Source organism: Oryza sativa, chromosome 6 (assembly GCF_034140825.1).
Source record: "Oryza sativa Japonica Group chromosome 6, ASM3414082v1".
NCBI lineage: Eukaryota > Viridiplantae > Streptophyta > Magnoliopsida > Poales > Poaceae > Oryza > Oryza sativa.
The window spans coordinates 9,164,238-9,184,330 of NC_089040.1; the positions used below are offsets into that span (position 1 = coordinate 9,164,238).

Genomic DNA, 20,093 nt, shown 5'->3' on the forward strand with positions numbered 1-20,093 from the left:
AAAATATTTAAATCATGCTTAAAGAACATTTGATGGTAAATCAAGTCACAGTAAAATAAATAATAGTTACATAATTTTTTTAATAAGACGAATGGTTAAACATATCTTAAAAATTTAATGGCGTCATATATTAAAAAAACGGAGGGAGTATATGTATTTTAAAAAATGGAGTGTTCACTTAGGAGTGTCCATATACCTTTCCTATGGAGTATGGAGTGAGCTTAGCAAACTATTAGTGAAATGATTGGTTGGGGATGCTAGAAGAAAAAATAACTATAACCGATTTTATCTGGTTTCTTTGAAACAATGGACGAACAACATGTATTCACATGTATGTTAGATCGAACAGGCAGAGAAATGGAAAATAACAGATCATGTTTTGATGGGATGATGATGTGGAAAATATTGCATGGCTTTTCCCTGAAATGATGCTAGCTAGTAAGGCCCCATTTGAGATAGCTGAAATTGAAAGATTGATAGATTATCTTTTTTTTTCTATTTGAGGTATAAACGATGAATTAACTACTACAAGGCTAAAAAAATTGCTTATTAAAAGTATTTTAATAAAATAAAATTACACGAAATGCATTGTTTAGAAGCTTCAGAAACGTGTAAATGGAAGTCTAAAATCGAATCAGAAAAGAATAGAATCAGCTTCTCGGCTAGCCTATTTTCTCTTTTTTGGCACATTTTCTAAATAGCTAAACGATGTGTTTTGTGAAAAAAAAAATATAAAAAAGTTTCCTTGAAAAGTCAAGCAAAGTCATTTTTAAGTTATAATAATTAATACTTAGGGTGTGTTTGGTTGAAGGGATATCCCTGAATGGGAGATGGTGATTCAACTTTTGAGTGTGTTTGGTTGATAAACAATGGTGGATAAGATGGTCCGGAGAGAGAATATTCCACGAATATACTACCCAACTTTACTATTCTTGATCATTAGTAATTGATTATCAGTAATTAATATGTTTTCTTGTTAATCAGTATAGGTTATGGCTACATTTATAACAATTAACATATTTTATTATTACTTAATATGATTTTATTTTCAATTTATCCATTCCTATTCATCCAATTGACAAGAAACTGCATGGTTATATCCACCAAAAAAAAATAATAGGACCATTATATTCTAATAACCATATCCTATTTAACTTTGAGCACGAACAAAACACACTCTTAATCACTCACTAATAACCTCTCTTTTACGTGCGACACCAATCCACTCGTTCGAACACAACCTAAATATAAGAGAGCCCTACTTGAACGATATGTATGTAGGACATATAGCAATCTTGAACAAAATATATATGTGTAACGTGCACCAATATGTTTTTATAATTATATTAAAGACACATACATACACATACCACTATACATGCATACTACACTTACACCTCACGAATCTACTTCGTAACAGACTTAAAGAAATAAAGGCTAAGTGACAATTCTCTAGGTGCTTCACTAAAATTTTATTGAAAACACACTCCCATTACTCCACTGGTGCTTCTCCCTGACGGAGAAGAATCTTGATCGATATATTTGTATAAGGGCAATTGTAAATTTACCACTATTTTGAATCATTATTACAAAACTGTCACTAAAAAATTGTAAACTGTCACTAGAAAATTGTAAAAATATCATTAGAACTGTCATTCGAGTGGCATCCTTGCAATATTAAAAAAAACGGTGGCAAATTTGCAAATGCCCCATTTGTATAACATGAAACAATAAATGTTTAGGCTATATCTATACTACTTAAACCCCTTTAACGAGTCCTCTCCCGTTTCACTGCTGGTACTCCCTAAATTTTGAAATCACCTACTTGTTCAATAAGGAAAATCATAAAAGTCCTACTTAAACTAAATATGTGCTGAATTTGATTTAACTAGAAACTCATTTAGTTTTTCCGTAGCAACGCATGGGCTTTTGGCTAGTACGGAAGAAGTGAGTGAGAGTTTCACTCCATGTCATCCTCCCTTACAATGTGGACCAATATGTAGTTAAAAAGTGAGCATGATTAGAGAAGAAAAGGCAGAGCCATCAACAGCCTTAAGGCTTGGCATCCTAGCTAGGCAACTGCTCGGGCTCACCCACTGGTTGTAGTTAGAGCAGATCTATTGCAGACTATGAGTGTGTATGATTTGTCAATGACCAATTAATGTGTAACGGCAAGTTTATTGGTTCTATATTATTCGTTACCTTCATGATATGATGTTAATACGAATCTATAATGACCATCATGTATTGTGGAGCTGCTCAACTCATGGTGCATGCGGCTGATGAAGTGACGATCGATTAACCCAAAATGAGCTTGAAGGTGGTGGTGAAAATTGTAATAATAATGCTGCTTACCTTAGAGATGTCAAATGCGATTAACCTTTTAAAATAACCTGATGGTTCATCGATCACGAGAAACACTTATTGCTCCATCGTGCTCATTCTCTGCATTTGTCTTTTTGGGTTAACAAAAGATGACTATGATAGTTGTAAAATTAAAGTGTGTTTGATTAATATTTTGTGATGAGCAATTGGTTTGATAGATAACTATTATTTGTCGATTTTGCAAGATGGCTTTCAATCACATCACATCTATAATCCATTATAAGTGTAGGCGCCTTTCCCACTCATCTACTTTGATATAAAAAGAATTAAAATTGAAAAAAAGAAATGGAAAATAAATAAAAGTATTTTTTAAAAACAAACTCCAAAAAATAGAATAAAATATATAAAAACCGATGAAACAATTTGAGTATTTTTTTAAAAAAAATATTCATGAAGTGTGTTCAAAAATTATATAAAATAAAAATCCAAACCCATATATAAGGTCCACATCTAGAGCAATGGTTGAGTAGAAAATAGAGAGGCCTCGCAAAAAAAAAGAGAGAGGCCGGGGATGAGAGAGGGGAGAGTTCAATTTTTTAGTGCTTTCTTATAATGTAATAATGCTGTTGTTAGATGAAGTTACTACCTTCTCTACTATCCACCTCCATAATAAAATTACTAGTAAGATATCTAACTATCCATTTTTTATATGGTTATATATATATATATATATATATATATATATATATATATATATATATATATATATATATATATATATATATATATATATATATATATATATATATATATATATATATGATGGAAACTATATATGCCGTGGAAACCTGAAAACTATCGTTGGATCAATAAATGGACGTCTAAAATTCGTTCACGCCATCACGAGTAAAAACTTTACTCGTAGATTTACTCATGAATTTATTGTAACGTGGACGAATCTCAGGTGTTCATTTTTTGATCCCGCGATAGTTTTTCAGGTTTTTATTATATATGTGATTTGCATTATATCACTGGTGGAGAAACCATCTTTCGTCGGTCGGCCGATTTCCACAGTAGTCCCGGATGCAATAAAAACCGGGGCTAAAGATGTTCTTTAGTCCCGGTTCAAAAGGGTAACGGGCATATTTGATCTTTAGTCCCGGGTTGTGTTACCAACCGGGACTAAAGATGATCTTTAGTCCCGGTTCGAATGCTGTCAGGGTCTGTCAGGCCCTCCCGGTATCTTTAGTCCCGGTTGATAACACCAACCGGGACTAAAGATGTTAACTTTAGTCCCGGTTGGTAATACCAACCGGGACTAAAGATCCCGGTGATCTTTAGCCCCGGTTGGTGCTACCAACCGGGACTAAAGTCCCACCCCTATATATATGTCTTCTTCCTCCTCCAGCTGCCCGAGCAAGCTTCAAAATTTCTTCAAAAAAGAGGGGAGGTCATGCCAAAATTTCTATTGAATTTATTTTGGTGATTACATACAAATCGGAGGTGCCTAAAAGGTTTGCAACTTCATCCTCCAATGTTTTTTTTGTCATACTACATTTGCACCTATGTTTTGCACACTTTTTTTGTCTCCAAAATGTAGTTGTAAGTTGATGAGAGAGAAAATGTGTGTGGGGAAGAAAGAATATATAGAAATTTAGTTCATTTGCTAAATAAGGTTTTATAAAATAGTTGAGAAGGAAAACTCTAGTGAAAGTTAATCTTAAATAATAGAAAACAAACTAAAATGAAAATTAAAAGAAGTAAAACACATTAAAATTAGTTTATTACTTAACAAATAGTTTTTAAGAATTATTTGGTGTAATATTTTATGATTTTTGTATGAATAAAGATATCTTATAATTATTGTATGACTGTCATTATTGTAAGAATAATTATTTGTGTACGGTTTTTTTGACTCATGTAGATGGATCGGCAATGGATGTACGCTGACCGGCGGTCCAAAGAGTTTATTGACGGCGTGCACTATTTTTTGAGAGTGGCCGAAGCTAACAGGAAAAGGGGTTTTATTTGTTGTCCATGCAATAAGTGTAAGAATCAGAAGGAGTATTCTGCATCCAGGACTATTCATTTCCACTTGTTTGAGTCGGGGTTCATGCCAAGCTATAATTGTTGGACATCCCACGGAGAGCAAGGTGTTGAAATGGAAGAAGATGAAGTGGAAGACGACAATATTCCGGACTTTGCTCAATTTGTTGGATTTGAAGGAAATCAAACGGGCGAGGAGGAAATAGCTGCTGATGGTAACGACGTTGCGGATGATCTTGGTCAAATGTTGCAGGACGCCAGGGAGGACTGCGAAAGTGAAAAGGAGGCCCATAAATTAGACAAGATGTTGGAGGACCACAGAACTTCGTTGTACCCAGGTTGCGAGCAGGGGCACAAAAAGTTGGATACCACTCTGGAGTTGTTGCAATGGAAGGCAAAAAATGGGGTTAGTGACAAGGCATTTGGCGATTTATTGAAACTCGTCAAGAACATTCTTCCGGGGGGAAACAAATTGCCCGAGACAACGTACGAGGCTAAGAAGATAGTCTGCCCGTTAGGACTGGAAGTTCATAAGATTCACGCATGTCCGAACGATTGTATCCTATATCGCGGTGAGGAGTACGAGAACCTAGAAGCATGCCCTGTTTGCAAAGCACTACGATACAAGATTAGACGGGACGATCCAGGAGAAGTTGACGGGCAGCTAACAAAGAAGAGAATTCCTGCTAAGGTGATGTGGTATTTCCCTATAATACCACGGCTAAGGCGTTTGTTCAGGAACAAGGGGAATGCTAGAATGTTGCGATGGCACGCTGAAGAGCGTCAACAGGACGGGATGCTGAGACACCCCGCCGATGGTTCGCAGTGGCGAAACATCGATAGAAAATTTAAAGAATTTGGAAAGGACGCACGAAACATACGGTTTGGTTTGAGTACGGATGGCATGAATCCTTTTGGAGAGATGAGCAGCGGCCATAGCACTTGGCCCGTTACGATGTGTATCTACAACCTCCCCCCCTGGCTATGCATGAAGAGGAAGTACATAATGATGCCGATTATTATTCAAGGCCCCAAGCAACCTGGTAACGACATCGACGTGTACCTAAGACCACTGGTCGAGGATCTTAAACAGTTGTGGAAGAAGGAAGGTGTCCCCGTGTGGGACGAGGACAAACAGGAGGAGTTTAACCTACGAGCGCTGCTGTTCGTAACCATCAACGATTGGCCTGCACTTAGCAACCTATCCGGACAGTCCAACAAGGGGTACAAGGCTTGCACTCACTGTATGGATGAAACAGAAAGTACGTATCTTAAGCACTGTAGGAAGGTTGTATACATGGGTCATCGTCGATTCCTTGCAGCAAACCACCCGGTACGGAAGAAAGGCAAGCACTTCGAACATAAGGCCGACCACCGTACGAAGCCTAAACATCGCAGCGGGAAAACAGTGTTTGCTATGGTTAAAGATCTTAAAGTAGTGTTCGGAAAGGGCCCTGGAAGCCAGCATATAGAGAGCGAAGATGGTCACGCGGCGATGTGGAAAAAGAACTCTATATTTTGGGAGTTACCATATTGGGAATTCTTGGACGTACGCCACGCAATCGACGTGATGCACCTCACTAAGAACCTTTGCGTAAACCTTCTTGGCTTCCTAGGTGTATACGGAAAGTCGAAAGATACACTGGAAGCACGTAATGATCTGAAGCATATGGAACAACGCGGCGACCTTCACCCGGAACCAAAGGAGAAAGGAAGCCATTACTTGAGTCCAGCCAGCTACACTCTTAGCAAGGCAGAGAAGGAAAGTATGTTTGAATGCTTGGAGAGCATAAAGGTACCGTCTGGATACTCCACGAATATCAAGCGAATAATAAGCACGAAGGAGAAGAAGTTCACAAACCTAAAGTCTCATGACTGTCACGTGTTGATGACACAACTGCTACCAGTTGTAATAAGGGGTATCCTTCCAGACAATGTCTGGGCAACAATAACAAAGCTATGTGCATTCATGAACGCAATTTCGCAGAAGGTCATCGATCCGGATAGATTAGATGCCCTTCAGAATGAAGTGGTGCAATGTCTCGTCAGTTTTGAGTTGATATTTCCACCTTCATTTTTCAATATAATGACACATCTGCTTTGTCACCTTGTGAAAGAGATCCGTATTCTCGGGCCTATGTACCTACACAACATGTTTCCTTTCGAGAGGTACATGGGCGTTCTGAAGAAGTATGTTCGTAACCGTGCTCGTCCAGAGGCAAGCATCGCCAAGGGTTATGGAACAGAGGAGGTCATCGAATTTTGCGTAGAATTTATCGAAGACCTTCGCCCAATCGGGGTACCGGAATCACGCCATGAAGGGAGACTACGGGGAAAGGGAACTCTCGGAAGGAAAGCAATTATGACGGTAGACAACAATTTATTCCGTAAAGCCCATTTCACTGTTCTGCAACACTCTTCATTGGTAGCTCCTTACATCGAGGAGCACTTGGCTCTAGTTCGCGCCAGGAACATCGGTAAGTCCGATGTATGGATTACACGGCATCACATTGATACTTTCCCCGCGTGGCTACGACAACATCTCATGGGTAACGAGTCGATCAACCAACAACTTGCCTTCCTGGCGAGGGGACCGTCTGGGTCGATCGCGACATTCCAGGGATATGAGATCAATGGGTACACATTCTACACGAGAGCCCAAGACATGAAGAGCACGAACCAAAACAGCGCTGTTCGTGTCGATGCCATGGGACACGATGGAACAACTGCCACGTATTACGGTGCCATCGAGGACATATGGGAACTTGACTATGGTCCTCTCAAGGTTCCTCTGTTCCGGTGCCAATGGGTTAGGTTGACTGGTGGAGGCGTAATGATTGATGACAGTGGGATGACAACTGTTGACCTTAACAAGGTTGGATACTCGGACGAACCTTTTGTCCTTGCCAATGATGTAACGCAAGTCTTTTTCGTGAAGGACATGTCTAGCAAAGGAAAGAAGGGCAGAGGGCCTGATGAGCCTAAGCGTCAAGTGGTTCTCCCAGGCAAAAGAAAAATCGTCGGAGTTGAGGACAAGACTGACGAGGATTACGATCAGTTGGATGGGCAACCCCCTTTCACGGTGACGATTGACCCTAGCATCCTCCTATCAAATGAAGACACCCCTTACTCACGCAGCGATCACAAGGAGGGAACAATAGTGAGGAGAAAGTACGTGCGGTCAACCGTCACCGCCGATGTAATGCCGTAATTATTGTGTACACGATGTAAACTATTTTGGATGTATTGATTATCCATATAAATCAATTGATGTATGGCATATGTTAATTACGCACGATTATTAGAGGTTTCAACAAGTTCAAATCATGTATATGCTAGTTATATGTGATACTTACAATTTTTAAAAGTTTTAAATCACACAGGTGGCAATTTCATATGTACGTTAATTAGAGTTTTTAACATTTAATTTACTAGCATTCATATGCTAATTATAATTGACTATTGTATTTTTAAAAGTTTTAAATCACGCAAGTGGCAATTTTATATGTTAATTAGAGTTTTTAACATTTAATTTACTATCATTCATATGCTAATTATAATTGACTGGAGAATTTTTAAAAGTATTAAATTTAATATATTTTTAAAACTATCATTCATATATTAGAGTTTTTCACAATTTAATTTACTATCTTTCATATGCTACTTATATATGACTATTCGAATTTTTAAAAGGTTTAAATCATGCATGTGGCATTTACATATGTTAATTAGAGTTTTTAGCATTTAATTTAATATAATTCCTACGCTAAGTATATATGATGATTACAATTTTTATTAATTTTAAATCATGCAGTATGTACATACATATCTTAATTAGAGTTTTTACCAATATAATAATATCATTCATATATATGCTAAGTATATATATATATATTGGAATTTTTATTAATTATAAGTCATATATTTGCTTATTACGATTTATCCACTTAATTTATTACAGACAAAAATAATTTTTCGAAGTAATTGTCATTAATCTTTAGTACTTTAAATAATGTTAATGCATTAACTTCTATTTTATAAACACATATGTAAGAGAAAATCATATGCAGTGCTATAATCTTTAGTCCCGGTTCTTAACCCTAACCGGGTTTAAAAAGAATTTCGAAATAGCGGGAAAAGATATTTACTCCCGGTTGTTAAGAACAACCGGGACTAAAGATATCTTTAGTCCCGGTTGTTCTCAACAACCGGGAGTAAATATCTTTTCTTTACTCCCGGTTGTTCTCAACAACCGGGACTAAAGATATCTTTAGTCCCGGTTGTTCTCAACAACCGGGAGTAAAGATCCGGGGGTATATATATTCCCGGTGCGCCCTCGTCTTCTTCACCAACACTTAGACGTTTTCGGCCGATCGATCTCTCTCGGCCTCTCTCCTTCGCCGCCACTGCCTAGGGCAAATCCCCGCGCCGACGCCGCCGTATCTCGCCGTCGTCTCGAGCTCGTCGTCCTCGCCGCCGCCTCCGCCTCCTCCGCTGCCGCCGCATCTCTGGGGTGAGAGCCGCCGCCGCCAGATCTCCCTTATCTCTCGATCTCTCCGATCTCAGCTCGATCTCTCTCCGTCTCTCTCCGTCGCCGCCGCCACGCCACGCCGCCGCCGCCACGGCCCCGCAACGCCCCGCCGCCGCCGCCGCCGTCGCCACGCCACCGTCGCCACGCCGTCACCCCGCCGCCGCCGTCGCCACGCCGCCGTCGCCACGCCGTCGCCACGCCGCCGCCGTCGCCCACGCCGCCGCCGTCGCCACGCCGCCGCCGTCGCCACGGCGCCAACCGCCGCCCCGATGCCGCCCCCCCCCCCCAACGCCACGCCGCCGCCGCCGCCGTCGCCACGCCACCGTCGCCACGCCGTCACCACGCCGCCGCCGTCGCCACGCCGCCGTCGCCACGCCGTCGCCACGCCGCCGCCGTCGCCACGCCGTCGCCACGCCGCCGCCGTCGCCACGGCGCCAACCGCCGCCCCGATGCCGCCACACCGCCATTAACGAACGAGAACGAGAACGATCGAACGAACGAGAAGCGAGAACGAACACGTCAACGTACGTTGCCGTGAGAACGTGAACGAGAACGAGAACGATCGAACGAACGAGAGCGAGAACGAACACGTCAATGTATGTTGCCGCGAGAACGTGAACGAGAACGAGAACGATCGAACGAACGTTAACGTGAAATGCAATATATATATATATATATGTATATATATATATATGTATATATATATATATGTATATATATATATATATATGTATATGTTACTTCGCATTTGACTATATACATCTTTTTGTATCTTGCAGAAAAGACGTGTTGTCGGAGTCGTCCGTCAAGCCTGAGTGGAAGAGCTAGCCCTAGAAGGAATTGGAGCAGGCAAGTGACGTAATAATATAAATGATTGTTATATTTGTAATGCAATTAATTAAGATTATTAGCCCTGTAATTAGACTTATCATATAAGATTGTGTAGTGTTCTAATATTATTTGAGTTTTAATATAAGATTACTTTATTTGTAATTAGACTTAGTATGTAATTATTGACTACGGAAGTGGTGCGACAAGTAGCAATTGACTATTGTAGTCTTAATTAGACTTAGCATATACGCACGAAACACTTAGCATACATGACTATTTTAGTCTTAGCATGTAATATTATTTGAATATATATATAAGATTACTTTATTTGTAATTAGACTTAGTATATAATTATTGACTACGGAAGTGGTGCGACAAGTAGCAATTGACTATTGTAGTCTTAATTACACTTAGCATATACGCACGAAACACTTAGCAGACATGACTATTTTAGTCTTAGCATGTAATATTATTTGAGTTTTAATATAAGATTACTTTATTTGAGATTAGACTTAGTATATAATTATTTACTACGGAAGTGGTGCGACAAGTAGCAATTGACTATTGTAGTCTTAATTACACTTAGCATATACGCACGAAACACTTAGCAGACATGACTATTTTAGTCTTAGCATGTAATATTATTTGAGTTTTAATATAAGATTACTTTATTTGAGATTAGACTTAGTATATAATTATTTACTACGGAAATGGTGCGACAAGTAGCAATTGACTATTGTTGTCTTAATTAGACTTAGCATATATGCACGAAACACTTAGCATACATGACTATTTTAGTCTTAGCATGTAATATTATTTGAGTTTTAATATAAGATTACTTTATTTGTAATTAGACTTAGTATATAATTATTTACTAGCTAGGGTTGTATAATATACGTCACCTAGACTTAGCTTATATCACGATTTGTAATTAGACTTAGCACGTAAGTTTGTGTAGGGTTCTAATGTACGACATTTACACTTAGCATACATGACTTAGATTGTTAAAACATAAATGTCTCGTGACTTAGCAGATGTTTCTTGTATCAACAGATGGCTGACCGCGATGAGGAACAGATATTGTACGATACAATCGCGGAGGGAAGCAGCCAGTACTGGAATGAAGAAGAGGGGAACGAGGATCCAAACCAGTACTTGAACGAGGAAGGGAACGTGGAGAGGGATGCGGAGGGGAACCAGCAGGGGCACGTGGAAAGGGATGTGGAGGGGAACCAGGAGGAGGAGGCTAGTGGTAGTCAACCCTCCGTTGGACAGAAGAGGGCACGCGGGCAACGAGGTGCAGCGAAGAAGCTTGAGGGTCGGCACATCATAACGGAAGTGGAAGAAGATGGACGTCCTAGTGCCCCGGCCGAAGCCGCCAAGAACTATGTACGTCACAGCGGTTGGGTTGTGCGGGATAACGTGCCTGTCAGTACGGTGTACTGGCGAAGAACAAGGGCACGAGGAGATCATGAGAGCTTTGTCCCAGATTCGGAGAAAGAGATGCTGTGGACCACAATGCTCGAGACATTCACCCTTCCTGCGGGTACAGAGGACAAAGTGAAAAGGTGGACTCTGAAGAAAATGGCAGAACAGTTTCAGAGCTTCAAGGGAGATCTGTACAAGAAGTATATACTGAAGGGGCAGACACCGAACTTCGACACATTCCCAAAGCTAAGGGATCACTGGGACGAGTTCGTTGCATATAAGACAGGTGAACAAGGGCAGGCGATGATGGAAAGAAACAAAGAAAATGCCGCCAAGAAGAAGTACCATCACCACTTGGGGTCAGGAGGCTATAGCGTCGCGATGCCGAAGTGGGAGGAGATGGAGGCTAGCTTGATTGAGAGGGGTATCGAACCGGCAACAGCCAATTGGCCGGAACGATCGAAGTTCTGGTACTATGCTCACGGTGGAACGCTCAACCCAGCTGATGGCTCACTGGTATTCGGCGTTCAGATACGAGAGGCTGCGCAACGACTAACAGATGCAGTGGAAGCCTCCTCTCAGGGCACGTTCCGACCCGACAGAGATAGGGACGAGCTGACACTCGCCCTGCAGACTCCAGAGCATCCAGGACGAACACGAGGGAAAGGGGTGATTCCTTGGAAGATTGGTTTCAAGGAGGACATCCACACGTACAGGAGTCGGATGAGGAGCAAGAGAGATACCGAGGCGAAGATTGCAGACCTAGAGTTCCGGGTATCGAGCTACGAACTCAACATGCAAGAGGAGGTGGCAAGGAAGGTTGATGAACGCATGGCCGCACATCGGTCCCATGATCCCCAGCCGACCATTCCTCCTGCAATGGTGAGCCCGTCAGGAAACCGTAGCAGCTGCGCCTCAACGGGGCAGGTAGGATCGCAGAGCATGGACGCCATGCAAACACAGGACGAATCGACCTGTCCCGTTGATGACATCACTCAGCGGACACCATGTGAGCTGCATATTCCTTTCAAGAACTTATCAATAAAGGTAAGATTTAGCCATTCCGCTAGTTCCTGCTTATATATGTTGATTACTAATAAATAATCTCTCACAACATGAAGGTGGCGTCGGGCATGGCCATCCCAACGGACCCTTCAGGTACTTACCACTGCAGGCCGATTCCAGCAGGATACTCGAAGGTCGAAGTTGAGTTGGTCGAAGGCGCGTACGAGGACCTCGAGCTGGATTACCCTGGAGGAGACGGTGAGACGCATCTACGAGACACAAGCCATGCCATTATTCTATGGCGCAGGCGGTACATCATCCTCCCTGGGCGACAAGCGGCGTCTCGTGCACCATCTCCTCCGGCTCCGCCATCTCCTCCTCATGATCCTGCACCGTCTCCTCCTCATGCTCCGCCAGCACCGTCTCCACCTCAGGCTCCAGCATCGACTCCTCCTCAGGATCCTGCACCGACTCCTCCTCGTGCTCCTACACCTACTCCCCCGCAAGCTCCTCTTCCGGCACCTTCAAAGTCAAGGGCCCCCCCAGCTGCACCGCCTGCCCACACAAGGGCAACGAAGAAGGCGAAAGTTGACGCCGACAAGAACAAGGACCCGGGGTACGATTGCACGCAAGAGGAGCTTGACGCTTACGTTGCATCAGAAGTCAAGAGACAATTCAAGCCTCGAAGTCCAGAAAAGAAGATTCCTATAGACCCCAGTGTCAGGAACTTCTTCAGGGGTATGTCTGCATCTGTCAAGGAGGCCATCAAGCTATCGGACTATGAGCGAACGCTGAAGAAAGCATCTTCTGGAAAGTCCAAACCAGTCCCTCAGCTTGGAGAGCAACCAAAACAGGAGATCGAGCCGTTGGTTACCGGTAAAGAAATGACGATAGAACAATTTATTACTGACACCGGTCTAACTACGGATCAATTGCTAGGAGTCGCACCAATCGAAAAGGCGGAAGTGAAATACATGTACGAACTCGGTAAACCGCTTGTCAAGCCTGAGCTGCTGCAGTCCCTACCCACACAAATGTACAAATTCCATCAGCTGTACATGGAGATGAGCGCCGCCGGTAGAGAGATGATCGGAGCGAGGATCAGGGACACGGACTTCTTGCAAGGAGATGACATTCTCTGGATCAATTTCAAGGGAATCTACGAACTATACCAGCTGGACGCCCTCGACGTCTCTATTATGAGTTGCTGGATTTTGTAAGTATATCGTTCGGTTAGATTTCTTACTATACGTCTCCTTTAATAAATTAGGTCCTTGTATATAAGTAGACTATAGAAAATAATATACTCCCTTTTATCGTTGTAGAATGGAGATTCAAAGGGCCCGACGGCGGAGGGTTTTCGATACTGGATTCATCGACCCTCGGAGAGTAAACGTCGCATTGCTCGACCAATATCCACAAGAAACAGAGGACAATCTCGTCCATCTCCTGAAGGCGCAGCATTACAAGACGTTCATACTGTTGCCATACAACACAGAGTTAGTTTAATTTTACTGTCTTCCTACATACCAAATTTCATTCCCGTACGAACTTGCTAAGTGTTTCATATGTAATGCATCCCACGCACATTGCAGATTCCACTGGGTGCTTTTACTCTTCGACCTGGAGGCCTGCACCGTCAACGTATATGACTCAATGGATAAAAAAGAGTCTACGTTTGACAAGGTTTTCGAACTTATAGACAGGTACCGTCATAAGTTCCTTTGTTAATTAAGAAAATCTTGTTATGTTAATTGCTACTACGAATCATAGCTTTAAACTCCATGTAGGGCTTGGTATCGGTTCCGTCATTTGGTCCGCGGCAAATGGAGAGAAAGACTTAGGCGGAAGTTCAAATTTCCTGTGAGTACACATGCTCTATATTTATATTTCTCCGATTCAAATACATACAAGTGTATATTAATTAGATCTCTCGTTGTTTGTCATTTATTTGTAGTGCGCAAAGCAAAAGCAGGGAAATAACTTGTGCGGCTATTACGTGTGCGAGTATTGCCACTGCCTTGCAAACCAAATCATCACCACAAGAGAGCTCGATGTACGTACAAATAAATTCAAAATTTCATTACGTAGCGATTTCTTGTTTAATTACTAATCAATTTCATACATTCATATAGTTTATTCGCATGAGGGATAACCTGACCACACACAAGGAATTTATCACGGCGGTTCAAGAACAACTCATGGGATTCATCAACGAAGAAATCCTTAATCCCAAGGGTGAATTCTACTACGACGGAAACACAATTCACCGGTCCTTAGCTTCTGAGCTAGCAGCGAGTACTACTACGTCGAAATGATAGCTAGCTAGCTAGGACATATAATGGATTGTAATTAATACATGACTACATATGTTTCTATATGCATGTGTACACATTTTCTATAATGTAAATATATTTTGGTCATATATATATATCTATATACATATGCATTAATTTGCATAACATATATATGTGTATAAATACATATATATTATGCATGTATATACATATAATATAATATAATATATATATATATACATATATATATATGTATGCATATATATGTATTGAAACATATATATGCATGGTTTATATATATATATATATATATATATATATATATATATATATATATATATATATATATATATATATATAAACTATATATATATATAAACCATGCAGCAACAGGGCCATGCAAAAAAAAATGGTCAGCTCGATCTTTAGTCCCGGTTGGTAACACCAACCGGGACTAAAGATGGCTCAGCCGGCCACGTGGCTGAGCCATCTTTAGTCCCGGTTGGTGTTACCAACCGGGACTAAAGATCGATCTTTACTCCCGGTTATTTCACCCGGGACTAAAGATAGCGATCTTTAGTCCCGGATTGGTACTCCCGGTTTGGAAACCGGGACTAAAGGGGGGTTACGAACCGGGACTACAAAGGGTTTCTCCACCAGTGTATATTTTTCTGTTTTACACATATTTTGGATGCCATTAGTATTGTGAGGCATGAGAGAGGCCACCGGTGACGGGAAGACCCGTGGCGCTGGCCAGGGCCGACGATAAGTTTAAGGCAATGGAGGCAGTAAGAACTAACGTACCGGCCTGCAAGTGATGCACGGAATAGCTCGATCGTACTCGCACGCACGGTGTGCTCATAGCTCGATATGAATGGAGTGAAATGAACAAATTTTGAAGTCCGATAAAGGCCTGAGTCGGTGCATGCAACCGGCCACTGATCAATGTACTTTCATACTCCTCTTCCTCTCTCTCCTCTCTCTGTCACGGGCAGCGCGCAGGGGCAGGGAGGTGGGCAGCGGCGCGGGGACGGGCGGTGAGCTGGAGGGCGGTGGAGGATGCCGCCGCGCCACGGCTGCACGCCGTGCGTCTCCCACCTCACCTTCGCCGCCAGTTGCATCGACCCCAGGAGGATGCCACCGCGCCACGGCTGCACTCATGCAGTGCCAGCGCGTGAGTGACCTGCTCATCGTGGCGACCTTCCTCTCCTTCCCGTTCGAGCTCTTCTACTTCGCCACCTGCGCCGACCTGTCGGAGGTCAAGTGCGCGGTGCTCCACTTCTGCGCCTTCATCGTCCTCTGCAGCGCCACCAACCTCCTCGCCGCGTTCACCCACGCCCTCCCGCACTCCACGCCGCTGCTCAGGGCGCTCACCACCGCCAAGGTGCTCGCCGTGGCCGCATCGTCGGCAGTCACGGTCTCGCTCCCCACCTTCATCCCCAAGCTGCTCTGCTTCAAGGTGTAGGATCGAGATGTCGACTAGAGGGGGGTGAATAGGCGATTTAAAACTAAATGACACCTAATCAAAACTAACCTAAGTTGCTAGGCTTGGTGAGGATCAACTCTAACTAAGCAACTAAGTTATGTTTTGCAAACCTAGAGTGATAGTGGCTCAATTATATATCTAGGAAAGTAAATCATTCCTATGTCAATGTTTAGCAATCCTAGGGTGATATGATCTTAAGTTTGTCTCTAGAAAAGTAAATTGCACAAATATAAATGCGACAATCAAATGAGAAGGAGACAAGAGATTTTTCACCGAGGTTCGGAAACTCGCCGGTTTCCTACTCCCCGTTGAGGCGAGCCTAACTCCACCGCTCAACCACGAAGCCACCGCACGCCCCCTTCGTCAAAGGGTGGGCAAGGCGGGAGCCGGCCCACGAAGAGGACTACCAAAGCCTCGATCACTAGGGTAGTTCTTCCTTCACTCTGAAGGTGGTGAACTCCAAACCACTCACAAACGGGCACCGGGCCTCCTCCACAATCTTCTCGGAGAGATCACCGGGCAACTTCTCCACAAACCGTCTAGGAGGCGGCAACCTCCAAGAGTAACAAGCAATGACCCGGCGTGGAGATGATCAAGTGCCACACTAGCTCTACAATGGAAGCAAATGCACTTGACTCTTGGCTAATCAACCCTCTAACACACTAGATGGATGAACACAAAGCTCAAGTGAGTGTGAGAGAGGTGCAAGGGGTGTATGCAATTGAATTGGTTGCCAAGAGAGCCCCCTTGCTGCTGGTGGGGGAGTATTTATACTCCCACCCACCAAAACTAGCCGTTGAGGGCGAAATCCCCCAACTTTGTGCTCTGCCAGTCTAACCGGAGGTATGTGGCCGGTCATACCGTGCTACTCTGCAACGGCTAGAAAACTAGCCGTTGAAGTGCTGTTAGAGGGCCCCATCGGCCTGGCCGGTCAGACCGGCGTAGAGTGGGCGGTCAGACCGGCCTCGGCTCGGTCAGACCGCCATCGGCTCGGTCTAACCGACTACGGCTCCATCGGCTCTGTATCGGCCATCCCGAGCAGCATCATCTCGGCCTCTAGGGGGCCCGTCTGACCGCTCATGTGCCGCCGGTCAGACCGGCCCTATGCGACGGTTAGACCGCCGTCTTGTGGCCGGTCAGACCGGCCATGGCACGCCGGTCTATGTGGTCGGTCTGACCGTCCCTGGTCAGGCCGAACCCAGTAAGTTTGCAAGTGAATGTGTGTGTGATGAAAAAGAGAGCACAAATGAAAATGCAATGACCTAATGTGGCAATTCAATCATCTCTTTGCTATGTCATTACCCCTCTTAATAGTACGGCAAAACTAGAAAATAAACTAGCAATTTTGATCGCCTTACACCTCGATCAATTCTAAATTAAAGCACTAGTTTTACCGTCTTCTTTCTCTTTGCTTTGCGCCGTCAATTTTAATCCATCGATAATCATCCATGCGCACATATGACGTGGACCTAACTTAAAATGTATAGCTCAAAGACAACGGTTAGTCCATAATTAGCGCTTGTCATTAATTACCAAAATTAACACCAGGGGTCTAGATGCTTCAATCTCCCCCTTTTTGGTAATTGATGACAAACACCACAAATATATATAATCAAACATAGAGCACATGGACATATATTGCATTGACAAGCAAAAGCTCCCCCTAAACATATGGATAACAAACACAAATAGCAAATATGGAGCCAATGCACATTTCAATTTCACAATTCAACATAGCACGACACATATGCAAATTATAAAGTGAACTTCACATATGAATCAACCGAATGCATAAGATGGTCACAAGTATATCAATGTCACACCAACCATCCATCATAGCACAAGTTCACATCAAGATCACATAAAGGGCTCACAAATAAATGTAGGCTATTACAAGACCACGAAGGGTCCAAATGACATAGAGAGTTTAACAAAACGACAAATAACACACAAGATAGAGTAATAGCCCATACCCATACAAAATATAGCCCAATCCTCCTTAACCTATTAAATATGAGGTGACTAACCTCACTACTACTAGTTCCAACCCAACAAAACATAAAACACACTTTTCTCCCCCTTTTGGCATCAAGCACCAAAAAGGTCTTCACTCTTGGGGAGGAGAAGGAGGACGCGCCGAAGTGGAAGGATGAGAAGCATCACGACGACGACGATACACAAATGCTTGGGAGCTCTCAACCATTTGGACTCGAGAATCCAATGTACCCACTCGAGTGTGCAATCTCCCCACGGAAGCATTCAAGTCTCCAACGTCCGTGCGCAAGCCACGAACATCCTCATGCAAAGTTTCATGCCCGGTAGACAAGCGTTGAATGCTTTCACTTAGGGTATTAATAGCCCCAAGTACCGGGTTGAAGTACTCGTTGGGTTGCATTCCAAAATAAGCATACTGCGGATGAAAGAAGACATTTGGATCATACCCATGAGGAGGAGGAGGTGCTGAACTTGAGCTAGCTCCAGGATGAGAGGAGGGCGCCGTCCTAGGAGCACGGGGAGCTCCAGGCTGAAGGCGGGGCTTGTACTGCTTGTGCTTCTTCAAATTTGGCCCAGCAGCCCCAAGCTTGTCTTGAATCAATCTCATGATGTAAGGGGTATAATAGATACCCTGAGTGAAGGTCCCCTTAGAGATGGCAATCTCTTGCATCATGAGAGTTACAGTGTCGAACTGACGGCCCTGAATGATGGCATCGATAACGTGCCAAGCCACCCCCCTAATGTCATCATTGTTACCCAGGCGAGGGAGGATGGTAGCTCTCACAATCCTGTTAACCACACTTGGGATGGTCCTCAAGCCGGCAACCTTCCCATGTATGTACCGCGCTCCATCTTCATAAAACTGAGAGAGGTAGTCTATGGAGAGCGGATTATGGGTGTGCTCCTCATGCAAGTCATCTCCAAAGTCCAAGCGAACATTGAGGAGCCGCCGGAATTGCCTCCTAGAGATAGAACACTGGAGGGTGTCGGACATCCACTTCATCTCATTATAGTCCTCGGCCACCCACACTGTAGTATAAAACTGCCGGATCAAATCTTCATTGTAATCTTGCTTAAGAGTCACAATCCGGTCAATGCCAATAGTCCTGAAGAGATCCTGCAAGCCCTCAAACTCGGGAGTCTCATTAATGTCTCTCCAAGAGATCCACTTATGTTCTGCAAAAGCTTTCCCTGCATAGACTTGCTCATACACACTCTTCTGGAAAGCGGTGTGAAAACGGGGATCCGGGGTGTCCCGAGGCCTCAAAAACTGATCATGGTGCCTCAAGATGGTATACTGTGATGGATTCCGCATGTTCACAACAAACTGGATGGAGGGATCAATGTTCATCTCATCACTTCCTTCATCCTCATCCTCTCCACTTCCACTGTCATCATCTCCACTTTCCTCCTCGCTAGCCCCCTCAACATTGGCCTCAACCTCTTCATCACTTTGAGCGTAATCCTCTCTGCTCGATTCCTCAGGCTCACTCACGGGATCAGGCGCACGACGACCATGACGAGTGCGGGGAGGCATCACTGAAAAAATAGGAGCAAAGGATATATAAGCAATAATTTTAGAAACCACATAGTGAAGGGGGAGTGCTGCCTGTCAGGGGCGGTCAGACCGAGAGCCACGGCCGGTCAGACCGCATGCCCGAAGTCGGTCAGACCGACGGCCAACGGCCAGTCAGACCGACGGCTCAAGGCTGGTCAGACCGCCGGCCCTAGGCCAGTCAGACCGCCTCTGACAGTAGCACAACCGAATCCTTCGACAATCCACTCAAATGATTCTAAAAATTGCTAGGACAGTGTTGCACAAGATTGGAACATGAACATTAAGGTGTAGTCTATTTCATCAAGATTGAAGCAATGGGGGAAACTATACTTAACCCTAGGGATTGAAATAGATCGATTTGAGAGCAATGCACTAGAGGGAGAGAGATTTACCGGTTGAAGGAGTTGAATCACACCAAGAAACTACCCTCTATTGGTGCAAATCAAAGAACACCTCTTCCTTCACCTAGGGTTCCATGCCATGGATCACAAACTCAATAAAAACTCAAATCAATCCATGGAATAGAGAGAGGAAGAGGAGGAGATTCACTTACGGTATAACCGGAGTGATTTTGGCTGTTGAACCGGATGG

At 43.5% G+C, this 20,093-nt stretch overlaps 2 protein-coding genes across 2 annotated transcripts; both read left to right on the forward strand.

The window, feature by feature from the left end:
• The first annotated feature begins 3,359 nt into the window (after positions 1-3,359).
• LOC136356798 (uncharacterized) lies at positions 3,360-7,646 on the forward strand. The gene is made up of 2 exons (XM_066311237.1): positions 3,360-3,839; positions 4,250-7,646. Exon 2 carries the CDS (start codon positions 4,250-4,252, stop codon positions 7,580-7,582), a length of 3,333 nt encoding a protein of 1,110 aa, XP_066167334.1. The 5' UTR covers positions 3,360-3,839; the 3' UTR covers positions 7,583-7,646.
• Positions 7,647-13,566: 5,920 nt separating this feature from the next.
• Positions 13,567-14,580, forward strand: LOC136356799 (uncharacterized). The gene is made up of 5 exons (XM_066311238.1): positions 13,567-13,665; positions 13,762-13,872; positions 13,957-14,029; positions 14,124-14,222; positions 14,302-14,580. The coding sequence occupies exons 2-5, from the start codon at positions 13,823-13,825 to the stop codon at positions 14,482-14,484; spliced, it is 405 nt and encodes a 134-aa protein (XP_066167335.1). The 5' UTR covers positions 13,567-13,665; positions 13,762-13,822; the 3' UTR covers positions 14,485-14,580.
• Positions 14,581-20,093: the final 5,513 nt, after the last annotated feature.

Excerpts from the sequence above, each read along its gene's own strand:
- LOC136356799 (XM_066311238.1), top strand. The coding sequence starts at position 13,823 with ATGGATAAAAAAGAGTCTACGTTTGACAAGGTTTTCGAACTTATAGAC. Across the intron at positions 13,873-13,956 it reads GTTTTCGAACTTATAGACAG|GGCTTGGTATCGGTTCCGTC; the intron begins GTACCGTCATAA and ends AACTCCATGTAG. Across the intron at positions 14,030-14,123 it reads GGCGGAAGTTCAAATTTCCT|TGCGCAAAGCAAAAGCAGGG; the intron begins GTGAGTACACAT and ends ATTTATTTGTAG.
- LOC136356798 (XM_066311237.1), top strand. The coding sequence starts at position 4,250 with ATGGATCGGCAATGGATGTACGCTGACCGGCGGTCCAAAGAGTTTATT.